Source organism: Pomacea canaliculata, linkage group LG10 (assembly GCF_003073045.1).
Source record: "Pomacea canaliculata isolate SZHN2017 linkage group LG10, ASM307304v1, whole genome shotgun sequence".
Lineage (NCBI taxonomy): Eukaryota > Metazoa > Mollusca > Gastropoda > Architaenioglossa > Ampullariidae > Pomacea > Pomacea canaliculata.
In genome coordinates, this window is record NC_037599.1 from 19,762,581 (window position 1) to 19,784,298 (window position 21,718).

General features: G+C 37.7%; 3 protein-coding genes and 3 long non-coding RNA genes across 8 annotated transcripts in view; 5 read left to right on the plus strand and 1 right to left on the minus strand.

Moving 5' to 3' along the window:
• The window catches only part of LOC112574113, a 103,863-nt gene extending 82,614 nt beyond the window's left edge, over positions 1 to 21,249 (plus strand). Inside the window, exons 1-2 of one of the 2 annotated variants that reach the window (XM_025254986.1) lie at positions 19,381 to 19,799; positions 20,235 to 21,249. In XM_025254986.1, coding sequence (XP_025110771.1) covers positions 19,508 to 19,799; positions 20,235 to 20,557 — 615 coding nt within the window. In that variant the 5' untranslated portion in view covers positions 19,381 to 19,507 and the 3' untranslated portion in view covers positions 20,558 to 21,249. Of the gene's footprint in view, positions 1 to 19,380; positions 19,800 to 20,234 lie in introns of those variants that run through there. The other variant, XM_025254987.1, reaches the window with a different exon arrangement.
• LOC112574119 lies at positions 62 to 2,788 on the plus strand. The gene is made up of 2 exons (XM_025254992.1): positions 62 to 429; positions 1,171 to 2,788. Exons 1-2 carry the CDS (start codon positions 189 to 191, stop codon positions 1,518 to 1,520), a joined length of 591 nt encoding a protein of 196 aa, XP_025110777.1. The 5' UTR covers positions 62 to 188; the 3' UTR covers positions 1,521 to 2,788.
• On the plus strand, positions 3,468 to 7,863 carry LOC112574133. Of its 2 annotated transcripts, XR_003101356.1 has the most exons (3): positions 3,468 to 4,199; positions 4,656 to 7,085; positions 7,262 to 7,863. It is a non-coding gene; the product is annotated as an uncharacterized LOC112574133 (long non-coding RNA). The 2 variants fall into 2 exon arrangements; XR_003101355.1 differs by having other exon boundaries at positions 3,494 to 4,199; positions 4,656 to 7,863.
• Positions 6,768 to 9,409, minus strand: LOC112574138. Its single transcript, XR_003101361.1, has 3 exons — positions 9,260 to 9,409; positions 8,577 to 8,685; positions 6,768 to 7,557 (listed from the first exon to the last, which is right to left on the minus strand). It is a non-coding gene; the product is annotated as an uncharacterized LOC112574138 (long non-coding RNA).
• LOC112574106 (kelch-like protein 15) lies at positions 9,893 to 11,936 on the plus strand. Its single transcript, XM_025254972.1, has 2 exons — positions 9,893 to 10,325; positions 10,803 to 11,936. Exons 1-2 carry the CDS (start codon positions 10,010 to 10,012, stop codon positions 11,123 to 11,125), a joined length of 639 nt encoding a protein of 212 aa, XP_025110757.1. The 5' UTR covers positions 9,893 to 10,009; the 3' UTR covers positions 11,126 to 11,936.
• Positions 14,947 to 16,958, plus strand: LOC112574134. Its single transcript, XR_003101357.1, has 2 exons — positions 14,947 to 15,397; positions 15,829 to 16,958. It is a non-coding gene; the product is annotated as an uncharacterized LOC112574134 (long non-coding RNA).
• Positions 21,250 to 21,718: the final 469 nt, after the last annotated feature.

Here is a 21,718-nt window from a genome sequence, read left to right on the forward strand (position 1 = left end):
CTTTCGGATTTTCCCGTACGGAGTTCTAGGACTATTACTAGACTTCCGCCTTAACGGAAATTACCGATTCTGCGCCTGCTGGGATTTCTATCGGCTTCCGTTCGCTATTTCTATACTGTCTTCCTCATTCTAAATAGGTCAGGAAGACGTCTAAGGAAAAAGAAACAATCCTTTGCTAATAAAAGAAGATGGAGCAGCCTGCCAACCGGTTTCAAACAAGCGATCCGATGTCTGACCTCACACTTGTGGTGCAAGACAAGAAACTCTTCGTTCACAAAACATTTCTCATGGTGCATTCGACTGTGTTCTACAAAGTGTTTATGGCCCAGAAAGATTTAAGGATTCTTCCACTTACAGGAAAGAAATATTCTCTAGTGGTTGACCTTCTACAGCAGATCTACCCTGGAGACGCCGTTAGCTTGTTTAAAGGTGAGTTGAGTCGTTTGATGATGTAAGCGACGCAATGTACACATAAACAGATGTTAATGACTTGGTGACAGCTAATAATGCTGAGTAATTATGAATTAAGATAATGTCTTCGAGTTATACAAATACTTTATAAATGTACTTTTTTCAGTTATTGAGACACTGTCTTCATGCCAAAGGTTTGGACTCTGAATAATTGTAATAATTTGTTACCGATTTATAAAAATAATTTATAGATATACTATTTTCGAGAATTGTGATACTAAGCTTTCATGCTAAGTCTTTCATTCTTAGTAATTAAAAATTAAATATTTTTAAGCATTTAAAATTATATTTAAAAAGTATTGTTTTGATCGAGCAAAGTGGTTTGAATGAATCAGTAATTCACTGTAAGTTAGCAATAACAAAAGACTTTATTTATAACTTTATAAATATGTGACAACATTCCTATGTATTGATAACCTAGTTAAATTATCTGTTATCAATAAAAGGCCGAAATTACAGTAAAGCCTAATCAGTTGTTACTATTTTAAAAGGACTATCAGCATACTGTCATTTCTACAACGTACTACCTGAAGTGTATACGTTGTTTTCTATACAAGAACTTTGCTTATTTTCTGTGTATTTTTATTATTAATTTGCGTTTCCTCCAACTAGAGAATTTGCTATGAGCATGTCTGCTATTCTTGCAAGCATCATATATATATATTTCCCAAATTAATATAAGAACTTCCATCTTTCCAGACGACACCCTTCTAGACCTTCTTGAACTAGCCCGTGAGTACGACGTCCAGCAGGTGTTCAACAACTGCAGTCAGTACATCACCAAACGGCTGGACAGCAAAACAGCTTCTCTGTCTACTCATCATGTGCTTTTCTATCTGGGAATAGTGGACGGGTACGAACGGTTGCAATCGCTACGACAAATGCTCGTGGACATGGCCAGTCGGGTATCAGCCACCGAGCTGCGGAGAAGCGACATGTACTCGGCTGTACCCGCAACAGCCATGAGAGATGTCCTGCAGCGGCGTATTGAGTTATTTGAGACAGACCCGGATGTTGCTGAATGTCTGAAGAGAAAGAATCTTAAATGAACCTAATGTTTAGGTGTGCAGAGAAACTCACCCGTATGATTCGGTATGATTGTTCAATGTTTGTGTACAGAATGCGAAAATACGATTTTTGAATATGTAGTACGAGTTTTGCTCTCAGAGTTTGTTGTTGGTTTTTGTTTTTTTTTAATTTTATTCTGATCACGGCCCAGTCCTTTTTTCTGTCCACCATTGTTCTGTCCTGCCATTTCCAGTGCATATGTTGCATGTCTGCATTACAAGCATGCCATCCTAGAGAGTTGCCAGAAGAGCATCGTTCACAGGTACCAAAGTTCCATATGGCACTAACTAAAGAAAGCAGACCTGTCTAAACTCATACACAACTGACTTCAAGTACATTGAGGCCAGCAGTGTAAGGGAAGTAACTATGCATGGTGACTATTTAATGTCAACATCTCAACATCTCAACATCTCGGTTGATAGTGTTGCCATGAGAAGTCCCGGAAATATGTAGCGACTGAGAAAGGCGTGTCTGCGATGCTCAATCAAACGATTTTTCTATAATTTATATTAAAAAATGCAGGAAAATATGAAAAAAGTAGGAAAATACGACAGAAATTATTTTATTCATAATCTGTCAGACTTTTATTTTCTGTAAAATATGGATATTTTGGACACAGAATATGGAAATGGTATTCTGGGATATATTTTGGAAAGAGTAAGAATGTCTGAGTGTGTAAGTCGGACTATATTTAGCCATGCCAGTGAGTTTTGTGACATTAGCCATGACACATTAATAAATCATATCACATGTCACTGATTAATGATTGAATTACATCGAGGTGAGTGTAGAAACAGAGTAATAGAGACTATTGTTTACATTATTAGAGTGTTAACATTACTAAAAGTTTACAGTATTGTAGTTTTTGCATTTTTATCGTGTTCGTAGTTGTCACCATAGTAACTACAGTCCTAGCATTCAACTTTTGACCTCTGAAAGTATGAGAGATTTTTTCAAGTGACTTCGGTTCCCCTAATTTCCCCTCAAGACAGTAAGAGATACAAAGACAGGAAAAATAAAGAGAAATGCATTTTTTGTGATCACTTTTACAAATGATTTTTAGATGCAGCTTTTATTGTTTTAGACAAATGTGGGCACGCACTCATTCTAGAGAGATGTCTTTCATATATGTATATAGATAGATATGGCACTTTGGGATACATTATATATGTATATATTGTTTTACACATTACAAAGTGGTTATTATTACTAGTGTCCCCTTCTCCTTGAAACCGGTAATAAATTTATTCGCATTCATTTTTTTCTGTGTATTACTTTTATTCGTATTATTTCTTTCTACTTTTTTCATTGTTTAATAGCTCTAAGAGCACTTTCTCGAAGTACCGAAACCATTTTTATTTTATTTATTTATACCAGATTACCCCCCTACTCTATCACTTTCTGCTTATAAAAGTTATAAACATTTCTGTTTATTTTGCTTTTAAACTGCTGCTTGATACACTAAGATAAATTTCAAAATATGAATCAAATCTCAAACACAAACCAAGAAAAAATTAACAGATTTCAGCCACCCTAAAGTGATTACTATTTAATCCATTTTACCTCCTCATACCTTGTTAGTATGGCTGGTAACACACATACAGAGAAAGAAAGAAAGAGAGTCGTGCACGTCGCAGAGATGGACTGAAAATCTATCAAGATCGGAAGGATGAAGAAATGCGTTTACACGGTATGCAGAATGCTGATGCACAACTAAACTTGTACCATCTGGTCTGTTGACTAATTTCTCTCATGGACCCAAGCATAAACTAATCCAAAGGATAGTATATGAAGTTATCTTCTCTGCTCACCCTATGCTGACGCTTTGGGCACACGTCTAACCCTCTTTCATCTGAAAGACAATATCATTTTGCTTTCATGGCATTGTCTTGAAAAGCTGACATATAACTTCGTACTTTCTGGCTCCGTATGTATTTTCAGATAAACATTTTTCTCTGCCATGTGAAACTGATGTACAGCAAGTCGAATCGGATTTTAAAACCATAACAGTCACGTGATTGGCTAACAATAGCTCACAATGACGAGGGGTTTTCCCTGCTACAATAGGAATTTCCCGCACAGCGCCTTTCCAGGAAGGTTGCATAGCAACGATTTCTGAGAACTCGCAGGACTTTAGTGCTTTCCACCATCCGCAGCTCTTTCATTGAGGCTTTGCCGTTACTCTGCTGGATGAAATCTTGCTTATAGACCAAGACTTCGACCGTTTGCTACTGGATGCTTCACGGCACGTAGCATTGTTGATGCTTGCTAGACAAACAAGAAATTCCACGATCTGTGTTGTGCGGACGTCACACCGTCTTCCATCGGGGCCCTAACCGTTGTGCACTCTTATTTAGGACTCTTGTGTGGATGAAACACAAAAAACTCATTTTCTCTAAGAATAATGGCGTTTATTCCTTTGTTAGGAAAGTATAGGGTAAAGGATGACTTCTCGGACATCGTTCTGGTGGTAGAGGGCAGGAGGCTTCATGTAAATAAAACTCTGTTGATGATGCATTCACCTGTGTTCAAGACAATGTTCACGGCCGACTTCAGAGAAAAGGACTTACAAGAGATTCCACTTCCAGGAAAGAAATGGCATTTAATGGTGGAACTATTGGACCAAATCTATCCCGGCAACGCCGTTGACAAATTCCGCTGTAAGGTTTAGTATTAGTTTCAGACACCAACATCAGTCAGTCTTTTATCTTAAGGTGCCCGGCTGTTGGGTAATTTATCACCCAGGATCTTCTATCTGCCATTTGGCAGGAACTGTATCAATCTATTCATCTTTAGTACATGGTTATGATTCAACAAACTTTCCTTTATTACTAGATTGCCGTGTTTTTGATACTCCATGACTTTCAATGAAAACCATGAAACCTGATGATTAATTGTAGTGTATAACGTACAAAGCACAGTATATAATAATTAATCATTATCGGTGATGCCCTGTAAACTACTTTTTTAACATTACTTTTGAACGCTTCAAATTTGTTGACTACTTTCAAAGTTTCTTTACATCGCTACCTTTCGCAAATGAGCATTAGCATATGTGTATTTTCATTTTTTTAAAGAAAAAAAAACAGATAAATAAAACCTATTTTATTTTACAGATCAAACTCTACGTGACCTTCTTCAACTCGCAGATGAATATGGTGTGCAGCAAGTCTTTCACAACTGCCAAGCATACTTCGAAAGACGCATAAATTGGAAAAATCAAGACATGAAAAATGATGAAATTTTCATATACCTTGCGATAGTGGTGCGTTGGAGCAGAAGATACAATCAACTAAGCATTTTCAGATCGGTTCTAGTTGAGGACGCAAGTCATGTAGATACGAAACTCTTGAAAAGAAACAAGTATTTTACTTCTCTACCTGGTCAGCTTCAAAATGACATCCTCATGCATCGTCTTGAGACAGTCGAAAATGAACTATCTTCTGTGAATGAGTTCAACAGTAGGTATCAAGGGAACTTTCTCCCCGCTCTATCAGCCCGCTGAGGGTAAAACGGCTTCTAGTAGTTTGCCCGCGCCCACAGCCCAGGGATGGAGCACTGTGGTAACCAGTGTAGTGTCTTAATTGAATAAAATATAAGGGAGACAACACTGGATTACTTCCCTTTAAATGCTGAAAAAGTCAACCAATCATATTTCCTAGTGTTAAAACCACTGTATAGTTTGTTTACTTGAGCGCCGTATTGACATCGTTGCGGGTTACTCGATTGGACGTGGATTTGTACTCAAACAACAGAAAATGAGAAGAAAACAGTAAGCAATATTTAAATTCTACTGTATATTTTAATAAAATATTATATTGTTTGTTACTTTATGCTTGTATATGTTTTGTCAAAAAAATTCTTAATTTCTGACTAGTGACCTTTCGCCCGGATTGTGAATTTTCTGCCCCATACCGTTACTATCTTTGATGTGAGCTTACTACAAGAAATCAGAATCTATAGTTCTTGAAATTAACCCCACGCAAATGTTTTTTAAAATGCTCTTTTAAACGGCGTATCACATATATGTGTCTTTTTTGTAGTTTAGCAGATATAATTGTTTTAAAACACCAGTGAAAATTTGCTTGGCAGGCACTCAGTGCTCCGCAGTGGATTGTTTTCGCGAGGATCTGTACCTTCGTAGCGTACCGATAATAATTTTATTAAATGCATCAATCTGATTTTTTTGACAAGAACAATGTTTATTCATTTCAAGTTTAAATGCGGTTATCAAAGTGTGATTCCTGGAGGTGTAACTTGTGCTAGCATGACATATCCTGTGGAACCTTGTGTGAATTTTTTTTAATTCAATTACACCTCCCTAATTTTCTTTTGATTACCTAATAAGTGACTGTTCATGCAGGATTCACATGTAAACATTTTTGTTTCACGCAGGTTGATCTCTTATTATAAGTTGAAATTTTTTTCTATCTCTTACAGTTATTTTTTTATGATATTTTGAAATTCGCATTAGTGACCTCCAATGAATCCGTTGGGCTAACAATAGCTCACGAGGCTACCAACGGAATTTCCCGCACAGCGCCTTTCCAGGAAGGTTGCAAAGCAACGCGTTCTGAGAACTCGCCGGACTTGATTACTAGTCGACAAGAACCAACAAACGCGAACTTACTGTAATAGAACGAACCTCTGCAACCGCTTCTCAACTTCTTTTCAAAACGACTGCATGTCGAGCAGCCTGCCACTGTGTCGTCTCTGTGCAAACCATTGTCATTTTTCTTGCACAAAAGAAATGGAAAAAGCTCCTAAAACAAGACTTGAAACTAAATATAGCAACATGTTTACAGATGTCTATCACGCTGGGAAAATGAGAATTCACATCTCTGTATTTTTGTACCAGTATGTGTATAGATGTCTGTATCCATTTATGTATGTATATAAGTTTGTGTGCAGTCTTGTTTAGGCTCATCCCTGAATGCCTGTAAACATTGACCAGTAGTCACGTGTACTTTTGTATGTATCAAAGATTGAAGACGCATAAATATGTAGACAGGGAAGTTAATAGTAATAATAATAAAAAGACAATCGGGCTCAAGGTACTTACACACAGTCGCACGAGCACATGACTTTTTGTGGTAGGCATTAAACGCTCCAACACACACACAATGTGTCTGAAACTAGAGTACCCTGAGAAAACAATTACCAACTGTCAGCATTTAGAAAGAAGTAGGTGGGATCCGAGATGACAGTCACGACACCAGAGTCTCACACTCGTGGTAACAGGCACTTTATTCTGCGTTCACTGACCCAAAGGTTTTATTTCATGCATGAATAAATGTAGTAGATACAGAAAACAGTCTCAACCTATCATGACAACTAAGATTTTTCTGGGCCTTAAGTGAATGCGTTTGTCCTTTTTGTTTTGTCTTCTCTGATGATGAATCACTCGCCTGTGTTTAAGGCCATGTTTACAGATGACTTCCAGGAAAAAAATTTAAAAGAGATCACACTTGAAACCAGAAACTACGATGCCATGGTAAATCTCTTGGAGCAAATCTACCCTGGGCGAGGATTTGAGTTAATGAAAGGTGAGGCTTCTCTCCACAGACTTTTCTGACAGTTTTTGGCAGTTTTTCACATTTTTGACAGTTTTATCATCTTTGTCGCCTCCTCAACACCCCTCTGTGACATTGACTAAATAATAAATAAAAAAATTATAAAATAACATGGTGGATCTCATAATGTGAAAAATTTCTGTTTTCAGACAACACCATTGAGGACCTCCTTGAGCTGGCAGATAAATATCAAGTAGAACAGGTGTTTGCAAACTGTAAGGCGTACATTGAAATGATGATGGAATATCAACCCCCCATTAACAAAACTCTATTGTATCTCAAGGTAGTGGACCAGTATGGCCACTACAAGCAGTTACATTCATTGAGAGAGAGACTGGTTAAGCGTGCAAGTCTCATACCATCCAATAGGATAAAAAGGAATAGGCACTACTCTTCTCTGCCTCCTACAGCCCAGAGAGATGTTTTCTTGCGTCGTCTTCAGGAGCTGGAAAAATAACGAGAAATCGTGAAAGATTTAATTAAAACACAGTAAGAAACTTACCATTTATAACCTCTTATTTGTGTTTATATCAACCTTACTAGTGTTTATATTTACATTTCTTACACTGTAACTGCATTAACACATTCAACTAGAACTGATTCTGTGTGATTTTCTAATAAGTATCCCTTTTGTATATTATTGATATAAATATTTCACTACAGTGTTGAGTGCATACTGGCAAAAACTGATGTTTTTTTGATCAGACTAGAACGTTTCTACTTCTTTAGGATGAAGGTCAAATAAAAAAAGGAAATGTTTCTGATTCGAATTATCTTCGTCATTGATTCTATTTCTCGACATTTATTGTCCTTTCTGTTTAAAAACAGTTGCAAAATGTTTAGTGTCTTAAAAGCTCATTATTTTTGAAATTGTTTTCCCTATTTTATTCATTGTTTAGCTTTACTTTTTCGTGAAAGTGCACAGACATATAGCGCTCACCTGGAGATGGCTATGAATAATTTTAACAGTCTGTTCTTGTGCATTCATTTTCAGTACGGAAGAATTGCTTTGAAATAATAGCATGCGCATTTTCAATGGTATTAGAAACAAACTGTATGGTTAAAGACAGGTATTAACACATTATACAAAAACGTTTTTAAAAAAACACATACACATGCACGTGTGCACACTGTGTTGTGCAAAGAATGCTTTGCTCGCATGTGTTTCACATGTATGCTATTCTTGTGAATATGCGTCTTCCTGGTTTTGATACCAATGAATAGTTCAAAAATACATAAAGCACGCATACAGAGGGAAATATAAATTACAAAACGAACACAAAATCGTTTCATTGCTTTTCTTTCTGCGGCCCTATGCTCCTCAAAGGAGCAACAAGGAGTAAGCTAACTTTCCATTATAATATACAAATACAAAACAATGCGCCAAAAATACAGATGATACTACCGAAAAATACAATATTCAAACTTAACCGAAAAAAGAACAGAAAAAAACACGATACACACACACACAAGACGTTCAGTTGCTGCCACCAGCACTACAGGCCATCCAGCAGACCGTGCCCCTCCTCTCTGTCAGCCTCCCATCATTGCAAGGGAAGGACTGCTCTCAACCCTGAAGCAAAGCACGACAGAACCAAGAACGAATGTCTCACAAACATATGATCCAACACCTCCCATTGAAAACAAGCATTCAGGACCAAAACAGAGCACACGACCTCCCATTTCACCAAAAGTCTATTAATAATTTTTAAAAAACATGCGGGATGTCTATAACTATGTCTCGGAGTATTACATACAATGAACATGAAACTCGTTTTTAAAAATTATGTTCGCCACTAGTTACAAAGGAAAGCATTATCACGGACTTTTGCATGAGTAAAGTTAATTAACTCCTTCATTCTTCATTTTTATGAATCGTGAAACGTTGTCTCCCCTTCTCTGCAGACACCATGTACGCTTTGCGATGAGGGGGTCTCTCGCTCAACGTATTGTGTGGTCAAGATGTATTATAACTCACTACTCACAGACAATCAACGAACAGTTCCTAGTTCCCAAGACTACGCGGCGCTTCCATCGGGGTTTGTATGATGTTTTTATATGTGGACTGCGGGTTGTTATTAGTGCTGTGTGTGTGGGTCCGCTGAACCCCGACATTTTGTCATCATCTTATTTTGAGGTCACCTCACCTTCTGAACCTTTTGTCAGTTGTGAAGCCCTTGACCTGACCATAAGCCCGGATAAGGCGCTGTACAAGCGAACATTCTGTGTACATATATATACCGTGAAATTGCCTCCTTACGAATTACAATATGGCGTATAGTCGGCTTAAAGCAGAGCCAGCCAGGGTTTAATCTCTTAGTTTCGGACCAGTGATCTAAATACCGTACATGTACTTCCCAGACTGTACTCAACATTTTTGTCTCATTTTTCTGTGTCCTCTTACAACACAGCGCTGTTTAAGTGTTCGAAAGTGAGTTACGGGCTGTTGGTAGCTTATTTATTTAAGCAAGACGTCACTGCGCTTTAGCTTTTTTTTTTTTTTTAAGTGTGTATGTAGATTGAGGAAGACACTCAATAGACAGAGGTGTTTGTTACACTTGTTCGACAATAAAGTTTTGTTTTGGTATCAATTCTATGCAACAGCCATGATTCAGTAAAATGCTTCGTAAGCGAACTGTAGGTGTTGTACGGATTTCTATACAGCACTTTTCATTTATGATATAACTGTGTCGTCATACGTGAACCTTGCTTAAAATAGCCATTCTATTAACTGTTCATACCTTTTGCTTCTAGTTGCTTCACCGACCTTACATAGAGTATAGACTAGGTTGTGCAGACTTCACATCATCTAAGCTTTCGTCGGGGCTCTAACTGTTGTGCGCTCTTATTTAGTACTTGTGTGGATTGTTAAACAAACCTCATTTTCTCTACAAAGAATGCAGTCTTATGCAGCTTCAAGTAAAGGTATGCCTTCTACAAAACAGATTGAACAGACCCGTCGCAGGCATCAGAGGTTAGTCAAGTATGAGAAAAAGGATGATTTTTCAGACATCGTTCTGGTGGTAGAGGACAAGAAGCTTCATGTAAATAAAACTCTGCTAATGATGCATTCACCTGTCTTCAAGACAATGTTCACGGCTGACTTCAGAGAAAAGGACTTACAAGAGATTCCACTTCCAGGAAAGAAAGTGGATTTAATGGTGGAACTTTTGGACCAAATCTATCCCGGGTACACTACTGACAACTTTTACGGTAAGGTTTAGTACATGTTTCAAGAATCAACACTAGTTAGTCTTATAACTTAAGATGTTCTGCTATTGTGTAACTTGTAACAAAATCTTATATTTTTGCTGTTTGGCAGCAGCCATGGTAATCAAGTCTTCGTCTTTAGTCCATGGTTAAAATTTAACAAACTGATTAGTTAATAGATTATCACATTTTCAATACTCGATGGCTGTCTTTCAATAAAAAAAACAACAACAGGAAAGCTGATAATGAATTATGAACTAATGAATTATAGTATATAACTTACAAAGGCCAGTACATACATCATTGTATTCGTCATCTGCAATGTCCTGTAAACTACACCTTTTAACATTACTTTAGAATGCTTCAAATCTGTTGACTGCTTTCAAAGCTTATTGACATCACTACCTTTAGCAAATGTGTCATTTCAGTGGGGTGTTTTAAACAGGAAAAGACATGTAAATAAAAAATATTTTTCTACAGATGAAACTCTACGTGACCTTCTTCAACTCGCCGATGAGTATGGTGTGAAGCAGGTCTTTCACAACTGCCGAGCATACTTGGACAGACGCATAAATTGCAAGAAACAAGCCATGAAGATTGATGAAATTTTACTCGTCCTTGGGATAGTCGAAGAGTGGAGCAAAAAATACGATCAACTAAGTTTGATTAGATCGGCTCTAATTGAACAAGCAAGTCAAGTAACCACGCAGTCTTTGAAAACAAACAAATATTATTCTTCTGTACCTGCTACAGCTCAAAGAGACATCCTCATGAGTCGTCTTGAGGCAACCGAAAGGAACTAATCAACTGGTAGTAAGACCTAGAGTTAAACAATTGGCTAGTAGGATTGAAACTACTGATGGCTTTTCATTGTAATCCTTTGTGATGAGCTTTTGTGTCAGACACATCTTATTAACACCCACATAAGGTTTTCTGTGAAACATTTAGGACGATTCAGAGTTCTGTGAGTCCATCTCAGGATTCATGACGATTACTTTTGTAACAAGATCATAAAATATATCGATAGATTATTATTAATATTCATCAATTGGAATAGTTCGAGCTGTTTATATGTGAGATTAGTTTGATGTTACACGGGGTGCAATTAATCCCACTAGACTTTGTACTAACAGTGTACACAACTTATATCTGACCATTCCTATGATAAACGATAGCACATGCTGGACGATATTTTATATTAATTCAAACTATTTTGGTAATAAATATATTTTGAAATTTCATCTAGAGATTCTGTGTATCGTCAGTTTCTAGATAAACAGATTTTGCTCAGTTTACATCCAAGGAACTTACTCTTGTACAACACACTATAGTTAGTAAATTAATTTCTAGCTAAATATTTGTTCATTTACATTTTTCCAAAAAGTGTGTTACACAGTATTTAGGAACATTGAATGCTCAAGTTGCCAACTATTATGTTGCACTAACACTTAATCTTAAGGAAGACATCGTTTATATGAGTAGTTTGTGTAGTGGAAGTGATCAAAGCTATGTGTAGCTATGTCTGAGAGTACTATACCTCAAGTAACACATAAGTAAGTTTACATTTGTTTTCATTCTCATCTATTCTAATAGCAAATAAAGGTGTATACTTAACTTGCAATGATTGGGTTCCTTCTACGCTAGTTCTCAAAATTTTTGTTTTATTCTATTTTGTGATTAATATGCGAAAAGTATGAGTGTGTGTGCGCGCGTGTGTGTGAACTATATCAATGTATAGTCTTTCAGCTTTTCTACAAGGCAATGCAACCTTTAGAGACATTCAATGACAACATGTCTCATTCACGGTCTTTGTTGGTAGACTGCCACACCGTCTGATGGCAGACCGCCAAAGACAGAGCTAACGTTTATTCCTTACTGGTCTCAACGCGCAGACACACTGTCAATCATGTGACTATGTTTAAGAAATACAAATAGCATCACACAAGCACCTTGCGGAACTAGCTCACTCACTCAACCCTATGTCGGGCTAAAAGTGAATATTTTATGTAGATCTCCCTTTGCTGTCAACCCTCGACCCAATATTTATTAATAGTCCAGGTTTCCATGGTGTTGAGGGAGGGGGAGCAGTGGAGTGAGTAAGCTAGTGTGGGTGGGTGGCCACACGTATACGCACTGCGCATGTCGGAGCGTCCCTAGCGACAGCCTGTACTAACGGACCAGGGATCGGAAGGTCGGAAAAAAAAAAGTGTCAACCTTCAGTTATGAGGCGCAGATACTGTCAAAATCCATCAAATCGGATAAAGGTCAACTGCTAATTCAACAGTTGGAAATGTGTATCGTACTTGTGGCATCGCTGGTATTAATGTCATGTGGTTTCACCATTTTGTATTTGTGTCTTTATGACACACTACATTCGAGCAGCAAAGAACATCGTACAAAACATCAGACACAGAAACATATTAAACACATCATCTCCATTCTGGCAAATCTTACGGCTCACTCTCGCTCTTTACATTATGGAGGGTTCAAATCTTCTCGTACTCTCCTCCACAAATACGCGCACACACATGCATTTGTGATGAGCTTTTGTGTCAGACACATCTTATAAACATCCACACAGGGTCTTCTGTGAAAAATTAAGGTCGATTTCGGATTCTGTGAGTCCTTGTGAGGATTCATGACGATTACTTTTGTAACAAGATCATAAAATATATCGATAGATTATTACTAATATTCATCAATTTGAATAGTTCTCTCTGTTTATATGTGAGATTAGTATGATGTTACACGGGGTGCAATGAATTAATTATTCTCAATCTCGCCTCGGGAGACATCTTACTTTAGTGTTTATAGACGATAGAAAGATTCTACCTCTTTCTTCAGATAGAAAATTGTTTCGTGCTGTGAATACAGTTCAGAGTAGTGAGCATTCCTGTTTGGTGGGAGATTCCGCTGTACACATTATTATTTACATTAAGGAGTGTTCAAATCTTCTCGTACTCTCAACCACAAATACGCGCACACACATGCATGAAGACCTCGTCCAAAGGCAGCAGCGGGTTCATTATGGATTCGGTGAACATCTGTCAGATGACGGCGACCTGGTTATCATTGGCTAGGTGCCAATAAATAATCCCGTTAAGTTGAAGGTAAGCGTTACAAGATATAAAGAGCGCATACAACGGTCACACGAACACAAATGTATCAGTAATAACAGCAACAACACCCAGTGTCCTCCAGCCGCGTGTACTCCTTCGAGACGTAGTTGTCACTGATGATTAGACTACACTCACTGTTAATGAGAAAAATTTTGAAGTTTCATTCATTGTTGTTATCTTACCTGGCGGAAGTCTATACGATAGACCGTTTAACACGAACCCACGCTTGTATTTTAATGCATTGTGGATCGCCCAGCCTCTGCTCTCAGGACCAACAGACTGAAGATGTCCTTCGTTGTTTCTGCCGTGCGACTTCTGAATGTTACTGAGTGCTGATGAATGAAGGTCTGAGACATGAATGCATGAGTCTGTTTGGGGATATGGTCAGGTCATGGATTCATGGTATAGCTTCCTCGAATTCCCATCTGGGATAAATGAAGACTTATTTTATCCTGAAACGTCTGTTTTCCGAAGTTACATATTGATGTCCAGACCCCTGTGCGTATTATTTAATGCTACGTTATCCCAGGGCAATTTTTCCATTGCTTGATAACTACGGTTCCAGGAGTAAAACGACATATTCAGGGTCTGGACATCACCTGATAATGTTGAAACAAAAACTCTTATTCTTTTTTTCCGCATGTTGCCGCAATGCAACGATTTACCCCTGTTTTTCAATGACCGCCACTAGTCCATTGGAATCTGTTCGAGTCCCACAAAAGCGAACTCGTTCTGTTGGAACAAGCGTCACAGACCTCCAGTGAATCCGCTGGGCTAACAATAGCTCACGATGACGCGGGGTTTCCCCTGCTACCAACAATATTTCCCGCACAGCGCCTTTCCACGAAGGTTGCATAGCAACGCGTTCTGAGAACTCGCCGGACTTGTCTACTAGTCGACAGGAACCTGTGCGAGTCCCACAAACGCGAACTTGTTGTAATAGAGCGAACAACAAATCTTCGTCATTTTTCTCAGACAAAAGAAATGGAAAAAGCTCCTAAAACAAGACTTGAAACTAAATATAGCAACATGTTTACAGATGTCTATCACGCTGGGAAAATGAGAGTTCACATCTCTGTATTTATGTACCTATATTTTGTATCAATGATTAAAAACGTAGAATATGTAGACAGGGAAGTTAATAGTAATAATAATAATACAGTTGGCGTCCGTGAACAATGTCGTGCTATACTTCGGAGGTCTTACTCCTCAAGCTGCTCTTCTCTCTCTGTCCAGGGAACATTCGTTTTCCTAAATTAACTTTCCCCTCTACTTCTTTTGACCAATCAGGCCATTAGCAACTAGGTAACTAGGACGACTGCTTAGCGATCCTTTGTGGGGTCCATGCCGACCAATCATAATCTCTGTACCGTGTAATCGGCATGGCTCCCACCTTAATTGGCCGCAGTCGCCGTAGTTACGCCTCGTCAACTTTCCCTACGTCAAAACACATCGAATGACGTCAAATAATCCGCGTGGGAATTGCGTCAGCATTCGCGTGACTGCTCTCCCCTGGTATAACAGACAACAAATAATTAGAATTAACAGATCTATGAAGCACATCAGTCGCCTGCAGACTTCACAGAAGTTTCCGTCGGGGCTCGAAGTGTTGTGCACTCTTATTTAGGACTCTTGTTAAACAAACCTCATTTTCTCTACAAACAATGCAGTGTTCTAGTAATAAAAAGGAATGTTATATTTCTATGATTGAAAAAAGAACTTCCAAATATGAGGAAAAGGATGATCTTTCGGACATCGTTCTGATAGTAGAGGACAAGAAGCTTCACGTCAATAAAGCCTTGTTGATGATACATTCCAATGTGTTTAAGACAATGTTCACCGGATCCTTCATTGAAAAGGATTTATCAGAGATTCCACTTCCAGGAAAGAAAGTGAATTTAATGGTGGAGCTATTGGACCATATCCATCCCGGAGACTCTACTGGCAACTTTAACGGTAAGGTTTAGTAAATGTTTCAAACATCAACACTAGTCAGTCCTTTAACTTAAGATGCTATTGCGTCACACAGAATCTTATATTTGCTGTGGAGCAGGAGCCATGGTAATCTTCATCTTTAGTCCATGGTAACAATTTAACAAATTGATTTTAATAGATTATCACATTTTCAATACTTTATTTCAATATAAAAAAAAACAGGAAAGCTGATAATAAATTACAGTATATAACGTACAAAGCACAGTACACACAGCATTGTATTAGTCATCTGTAATGTCCTGTAAACTACACCTTTTAACATTACTTTAGAACGCTTCGAATTTGTTGACTGCTTTCAAAGTTTCTTGACATCACTACCTTTAGCAAACGTGTAATTTCAGTGGGATTTTTAAACAAGAACAGACATCTAAATAAATAATATTTTTCTACAGATGAAACTCTACGTGAACTACTTCAACTCGCCGATGAGTATGGTGTCCAGCAGGTCTTTCACAACTGCCGAGCATACTTCGACAGACGCATAAATTGCAAGAATCAAGACATGAAGATTAGTGAAATTTTACTCTTCCTTGGGATAGTCGAAGAGTGGAGCAACGAATACGATCAACTAAGTTCGTTCAGATCTTATTTAATTAGAAAGGCAAGTAGAATACAAATGTGTCTTTTGAAAATTAACAAATATTATTCTTCTCTACCTGCTACAACTCAAAGAGACATCCTCATGCGTCATCTTGATAGAGTCGAAAGAAGTTAAGAAGTATAAGACCTAGAGTTAAACAATTGGCTAGTAGGATTGAAACTACTGATGGCTTTTCATTGTAATCCTTTGTGATGAGCTTTTGTGTCAGACACATCTTATAAACACCCACATAAGGTTTTCTGTGAAACATTTAGGACGATTCAGAGTTCTGTGAGTCCATCTCAGGATTGATGACAATTACTTTTGTAACAAGATCATAACATATATCGATCGATTATCATTAATATTCATCAATTGGAGTAGTTCACGCTGTTTATATGTGAGATTAGTTCGATGTTACACGGGGTCCAATTAATCTCATTAGACTTCATGCCAGCAGTCTACACAAAAGTTATATCGGACATTCCTATAATAAACGATAGCACATGTTGGACAATATTTTATATTAACTGAAACTATTTTGATAGTAAATATATTTTGAAATTTTTATCTAGAGATTCTGTGTATCATTAGTTTATAGATAAACAGATTTTGCTCCAAGGAACTTACTCTTGCACAGCACACTACAGTTAGTAACTGAATTTCTAGCCAAATACTTTTTGTTATTAATATTTTTCCCAAACTGTCTGCTACTCAGTATTTAGCAACATTGAATGCTCAAATTGCCAACTATTATGTTGCACTAACACTAAATCTTACGGAAGACATCGTTTATATGAGTAGTTTGTGTAGTGGAAGTGATCAAAGCTATGTGTGACTATGTCTGAGAGTAATATACCGCAAGTAACACATAAGTAAGTTTACATTTGTTTTCATTCTCATCTATTCTAATAGCAAATAAAGGTGTCTACTTAACTTGCAGTGATTGGGTTCCTTCTACGCTAGTTCTCATAATTTTTGTTTTATTCTATTTTGTGATTTTTATGTGAAAATCATTTGTTTGTGTTTGTGTTTGTGTGTGAACTATATCAATGTTTAGTCTGTCAGCTTTTCTACAAGTTCCTGGAACCTTTAGAGACATTCAATGACAACACTTCTCATTCACGCACTTTGTTAGTAGACTGCCTCTCCATCTAATGACAGACCGCCAAAGACAGAGCTAACGTTTATTCCTTACTGGTCTCAACGCGCAGACACACTGTCAGTCATGTGACTATGTTTAAGAAATACAAATAGCATCACACAAGCACCTTGCCAAACTCACTCTCTCACTCAACAATGTGTCTGGCTAAAAGTGAATATTTTATGTAGATCTCCCTTTGCTGTCAACCCGTGACCTAATATTTATGAATAGTCCGTGTTTCCATGGTGCTGTGGGAGGGGGAGCAGTGGAGTGAGTAAGTAGTGTGGGTGGGTTGCCACACGTGTACGCACTGCGCATGTCCGAGCCTCCATAGCAACAGCCTGTACTAACGGGCCAAGGATCGGAAGGTCGGAAAAAAAAAATTGTCAACTTTAGTTACATGGCGCAGATACTGTCAAAATCCATCAAATCGAATAACGGTCAACTGTTAGTGCAAAGTTGGAAATGTGTATCGCACTTGTGGCATCGCTTGTATTAATGTTATGCATTTTCACCATTTTGTATTTGTGCATTTATGATAAACTACATTCAATCAGCAAAGACGTTAATACACAACATCAGACACAGAAGCATATTAAACACATCATCGCATTGCTGGCAAATCTTAAGGCCCACTATGGCTCTACCTTTTTTATTTTGATCATTTATTTAAATAATTTTATTTAGTGCATTTGTTATTCTCACTTTTAACTACCTGATACTTCCTGCATACCTAACAGAATACTTTTCTGTAGATGAAACTCTTGTGGACAGTCTTCAGCCTTTAGACGAGTATCGGGTACATCAGGTGTTTGCAGATTGTAAACAGAACATCGTCAAGCAAGTGATTGTGGATGTTAACTACATACTGATCACTTTCTTTTTTGTCTGAATCTGGTCGAATATTATGGATTATACATTTGATAAGAGAGAAGATACTGCGGACAGCGCTATACAAAGGACATAAAGAATTAAAAGAGTTGCCACATATTCTCAATCTCGCCTCGGAAGACATCTTACTTTAGTGTTTATAGACGATAGAAAGATTCTGCCTCTTTCTTCAGATAGAAAATTGTTTCGTGCATGCTGTGAATACTGCTCAGAGTAGTGAGCTTGTCTGTTTGGTTGGAGATTCCGCTGTACACATTATTATTTACGTTATGGAGTATTAAAATCTTCTCGTACTCTTAACCACAAATACGCGCACACACATGCATGAAGGCACGCGTGCACAGGTCTCTTCACACACACAGACGACCTCGTCCAAAGGCAGCAGCGGGTTCATTGTGGATTCAGTGACGGCGACCTGGATCAAATCAAATCAAATCAAATTCAAATCAAATCAGACTTTATTGTCTTTAGAGGATACCCAAGACAGAAATTTTTCTTTGCTCACAAGGGCAGGCATACATACTCAGACATTTACACACACAGGTAGGAGTAAAGATACAGGTAGGTTGGATCTCCTTCAAATGGTCAATGGTATTCCAATCCTATATTTCTTGTATATATTAATGTAAAAAAATGCGTTGGCATTGCAGAATTCAACGAAAATGTCTGAACTGCATTTTCTTCATCCTCCTAGTACTAGTTTCTGTCAACAACAGGTACTGTAATACGGTTATTAAAGATATGTACTTGCAACCTTGAACTTGGATATCATTGGCTAGGTGAATCCGCTGGGCTAACAATAGCTCACGATGACGCGGGGTTTCCCCTGCTACCAACAATATTTTCCGCACAGCGCCTCTCCACGAAGGTTGCATAGCAACGCGTTCTGAGAACTCGCAGGACTTGTTTACTAATCGACAGGAACCTGAGCGAGTCCCACCAACGCGAACTTGTTGTAATAGAGCGAACCACTGCAACCTCTTTTCAATCTTTTTTTCAAAACGAATGCATGTCACTGTTTCGTCTCTGTACAAATCTTTGTCCTTTTTCTCAGACAAAAGAAATGGAAAAAGCTCCTAAAACAAGACTTGAAACTAAATATAGCAACATGTTTACAGATGTCTATCCATGCCGACCAATCCTAATCTCTGTACCGTGTAGTCGGCATGGCTCCCACCTTAATTGGCCGCAGTCGCCATAGTTACGCCTGGTCAACTTTTCCTACGTCAAAACACATCGAATGACGTCAAATAATCCGCGTGGGGATTGCGTCAGCATTCGCGGGACTGCTCTCCCCTGGTGTAACAGACAACAAATAATTAGAATTAACACATCTATGAGGCACATCAGTCACCTGCAGACTTCACAGAAGTTTCCGTCGGGGCTCGAACTGTTGTGCACTCTTATTTAGGACTCTTGTGTGGTTGTTAAACAAACCTCATTTTCTCTACAAAGAATGTTGTTTTCTAGTGATGAAGAGGAATGTTGTATTACTACGATTGAAAAAAGAACTTCCAAATATGAGGAAAAGGATGATTTTTCGGACATCGTTCTGCTGGTAGAGGACAAGAAGCTTCACGTCAATAAAGCCTTGTTGATGATACATTCCAATGTGTTTAAGACAATGTTCACCGGATCCTTCATTGAAAAGGATTTATCAGAGATTCCACTTCCAGGAAAGAAAGTGAATTTAATGGTGGAGCTATTGGACCATATCCATCCCGGATACAATACTGAAAAATTTCACGGTAAGGTTTAGTACTTGTTTCAAACATCAACACTAGTCAGTCCTTTAACTTAAGATGCTATTGCGTCACACAGAATCTTATATTTGCTGTTGGGCAGCAGCCTTGGTAATCTTCATCTTTAGTCCATGGTAACATTTTAACAAATTGATTTTAATAGATTATCACATTTTCAATACTTTATTTCAATATCAAAAAAAAAACCAGGAAAGCTGATAATAAATTACAGTATATAACGTACAAAGAACAGTACATACATAATTGTATTAGTCATCTGTAATGTCCTGTAAACTACACCTTTTAACATTACTTTAGTATCTTTCCAATTTGTTGACTATTTTCAAATTTTCTTGACATCACTACCTTTAGCAAATGTGTAATTTCAGTGGGGATTTTTAAACAACAACAGACATCTAAATAAATAATATTTTTCTACAGATGAAACTCTACGTGAACTTCTCCAACTCGCCGATGAGTATGGTGTGCAACAGGTCTTTCACAACTGCCGAGCATACTTCGACAGACGCATAAATTGCAAGCATCAAGACATGAAGATTGATGAAATTTTACTCTTCCTTGGGATAGTAGAAGAGTGGAGCAACGAATACGATGAACTACGTTCGTTCAGATTTGATTTAATTAGAAGGGCAAGTAGAGTAGAAATTGGTCTTGTGATAGAAAGCAAATATTATTCTTCTCTACCTGCTACAACTCAAAGAGACATCATCATGCGTCGTCTTGAGAGAGTCGAAAGAATTTAAGAAGTATAAGACCTAGAGTTAAACAATTGACTAGTAGGATTGAAACTACTGATGGCTTTTCATTGTAATCCTTTGTGACGAGCTTTTGTGTCAGACACATCTTATTAACACCCACATAAGGTTTTCTGTGAAACATTTAGGACGATTCAGAGTTCTGTGAGTCCATCTCAGGATTGATGATAATTACTTTTGTAACAAGATCATAAAATAAAACACAAAAGTTATATCGGACATTCCTATAATAAACGATAGCACATGTTGGGCAATATTTTATATTAACTGAAACTATTTTGATAGTAAATATATCTTGAAATTTCATCTAGAGATTCTGTGTATCGTCAGTTTATAGATAAACAGATTTTGCTCAGTTTACATCCAAGGAACCTACCCTTGCACAGCACACTACAGTCAGTAACTGAATTTCTAGCCAAATACTTTTTTATTAATATTTTTCCCAGACTGTCTGCTACTCAGTATTTAGTAGCATTGCGAGTTCAAATCGCCAACTATTATGTTGCACTAACACTAAATCTTAAGGAAGATAGTGTTTATATGAGTAGTTTGTGTAGTGGAAGTGATCAAAGCGATGTGTAACTATATCTGAGAGTAATATACCGCAAGTAACCCATAAGTAAGTTTACATTTGTTTTCATTCTCATCCATTCTAAAAGCAAATAAAGGTGTATACTTAACTTGCAATGATTGGGTTTGTACTACGCTAGTTCTCATAATTTTTGTTTTATTCTATCTTATGATTAATATGCGAAAATCATCAGATGGTGTGTGTGAGTGTGTGTGTGAGTGTGTGCGTGTGTGTGAACTATATCAATGTTTAGTCTTTCAGCTTTTCTACAAGTTCATGGAACCTTTAGAGACATTCAATGACAGCATGTCTCATTCACGCACTTTGTTAGTAGACTGCCTCTCCATCTAATGACAGACCGCCAAAGACAGAGCTAACGTTTATTCCTTACTGGTCTCAACGCGCAGACACACTGTCAGTCATGTGACTATGTTTAAGAAATACAAATAGCATCACACAAGCACTTTGCCAAACTCGCTCACTCAACCCTATGTCGGGCTAAAAGTGATTATTTTATGTAGATCTCCCTTTGTTGTTAACCCGTGACCTAATATTTATTAATAGTCTGGGTTTCCATG

Bases quoted from the DNA above. Each gene is read 5' to 3' on its own strand.
- LOC112574119 (XM_025254992.1), top strand. From the start codon at position 189: ATGGAGCAGCCTGCCAACCGGTTTCAAACAAGCGATCCGATGTCTGAC. The intron at 430-1,170 runs GTGAGTTGAGTC...CCATCTTTCCAG, and splicing joins CGCCGTTAGCTTGTTTAAAG to ACGACACCCTTCTAGACCTT.
- LOC112574106 (XM_025254972.1), top strand. From the start codon at position 10,010: ATGCAGTCTTATGCAGCTTCAAGTAAAGGTATGCCTTCTACAAAACAG. The intron at 10,326-10,802 runs GTAAGGTTTAGT...ATTTTTCTACAG, and splicing joins CACTACTGACAACTTTTACG to ATGAAACTCTACGTGACCTT.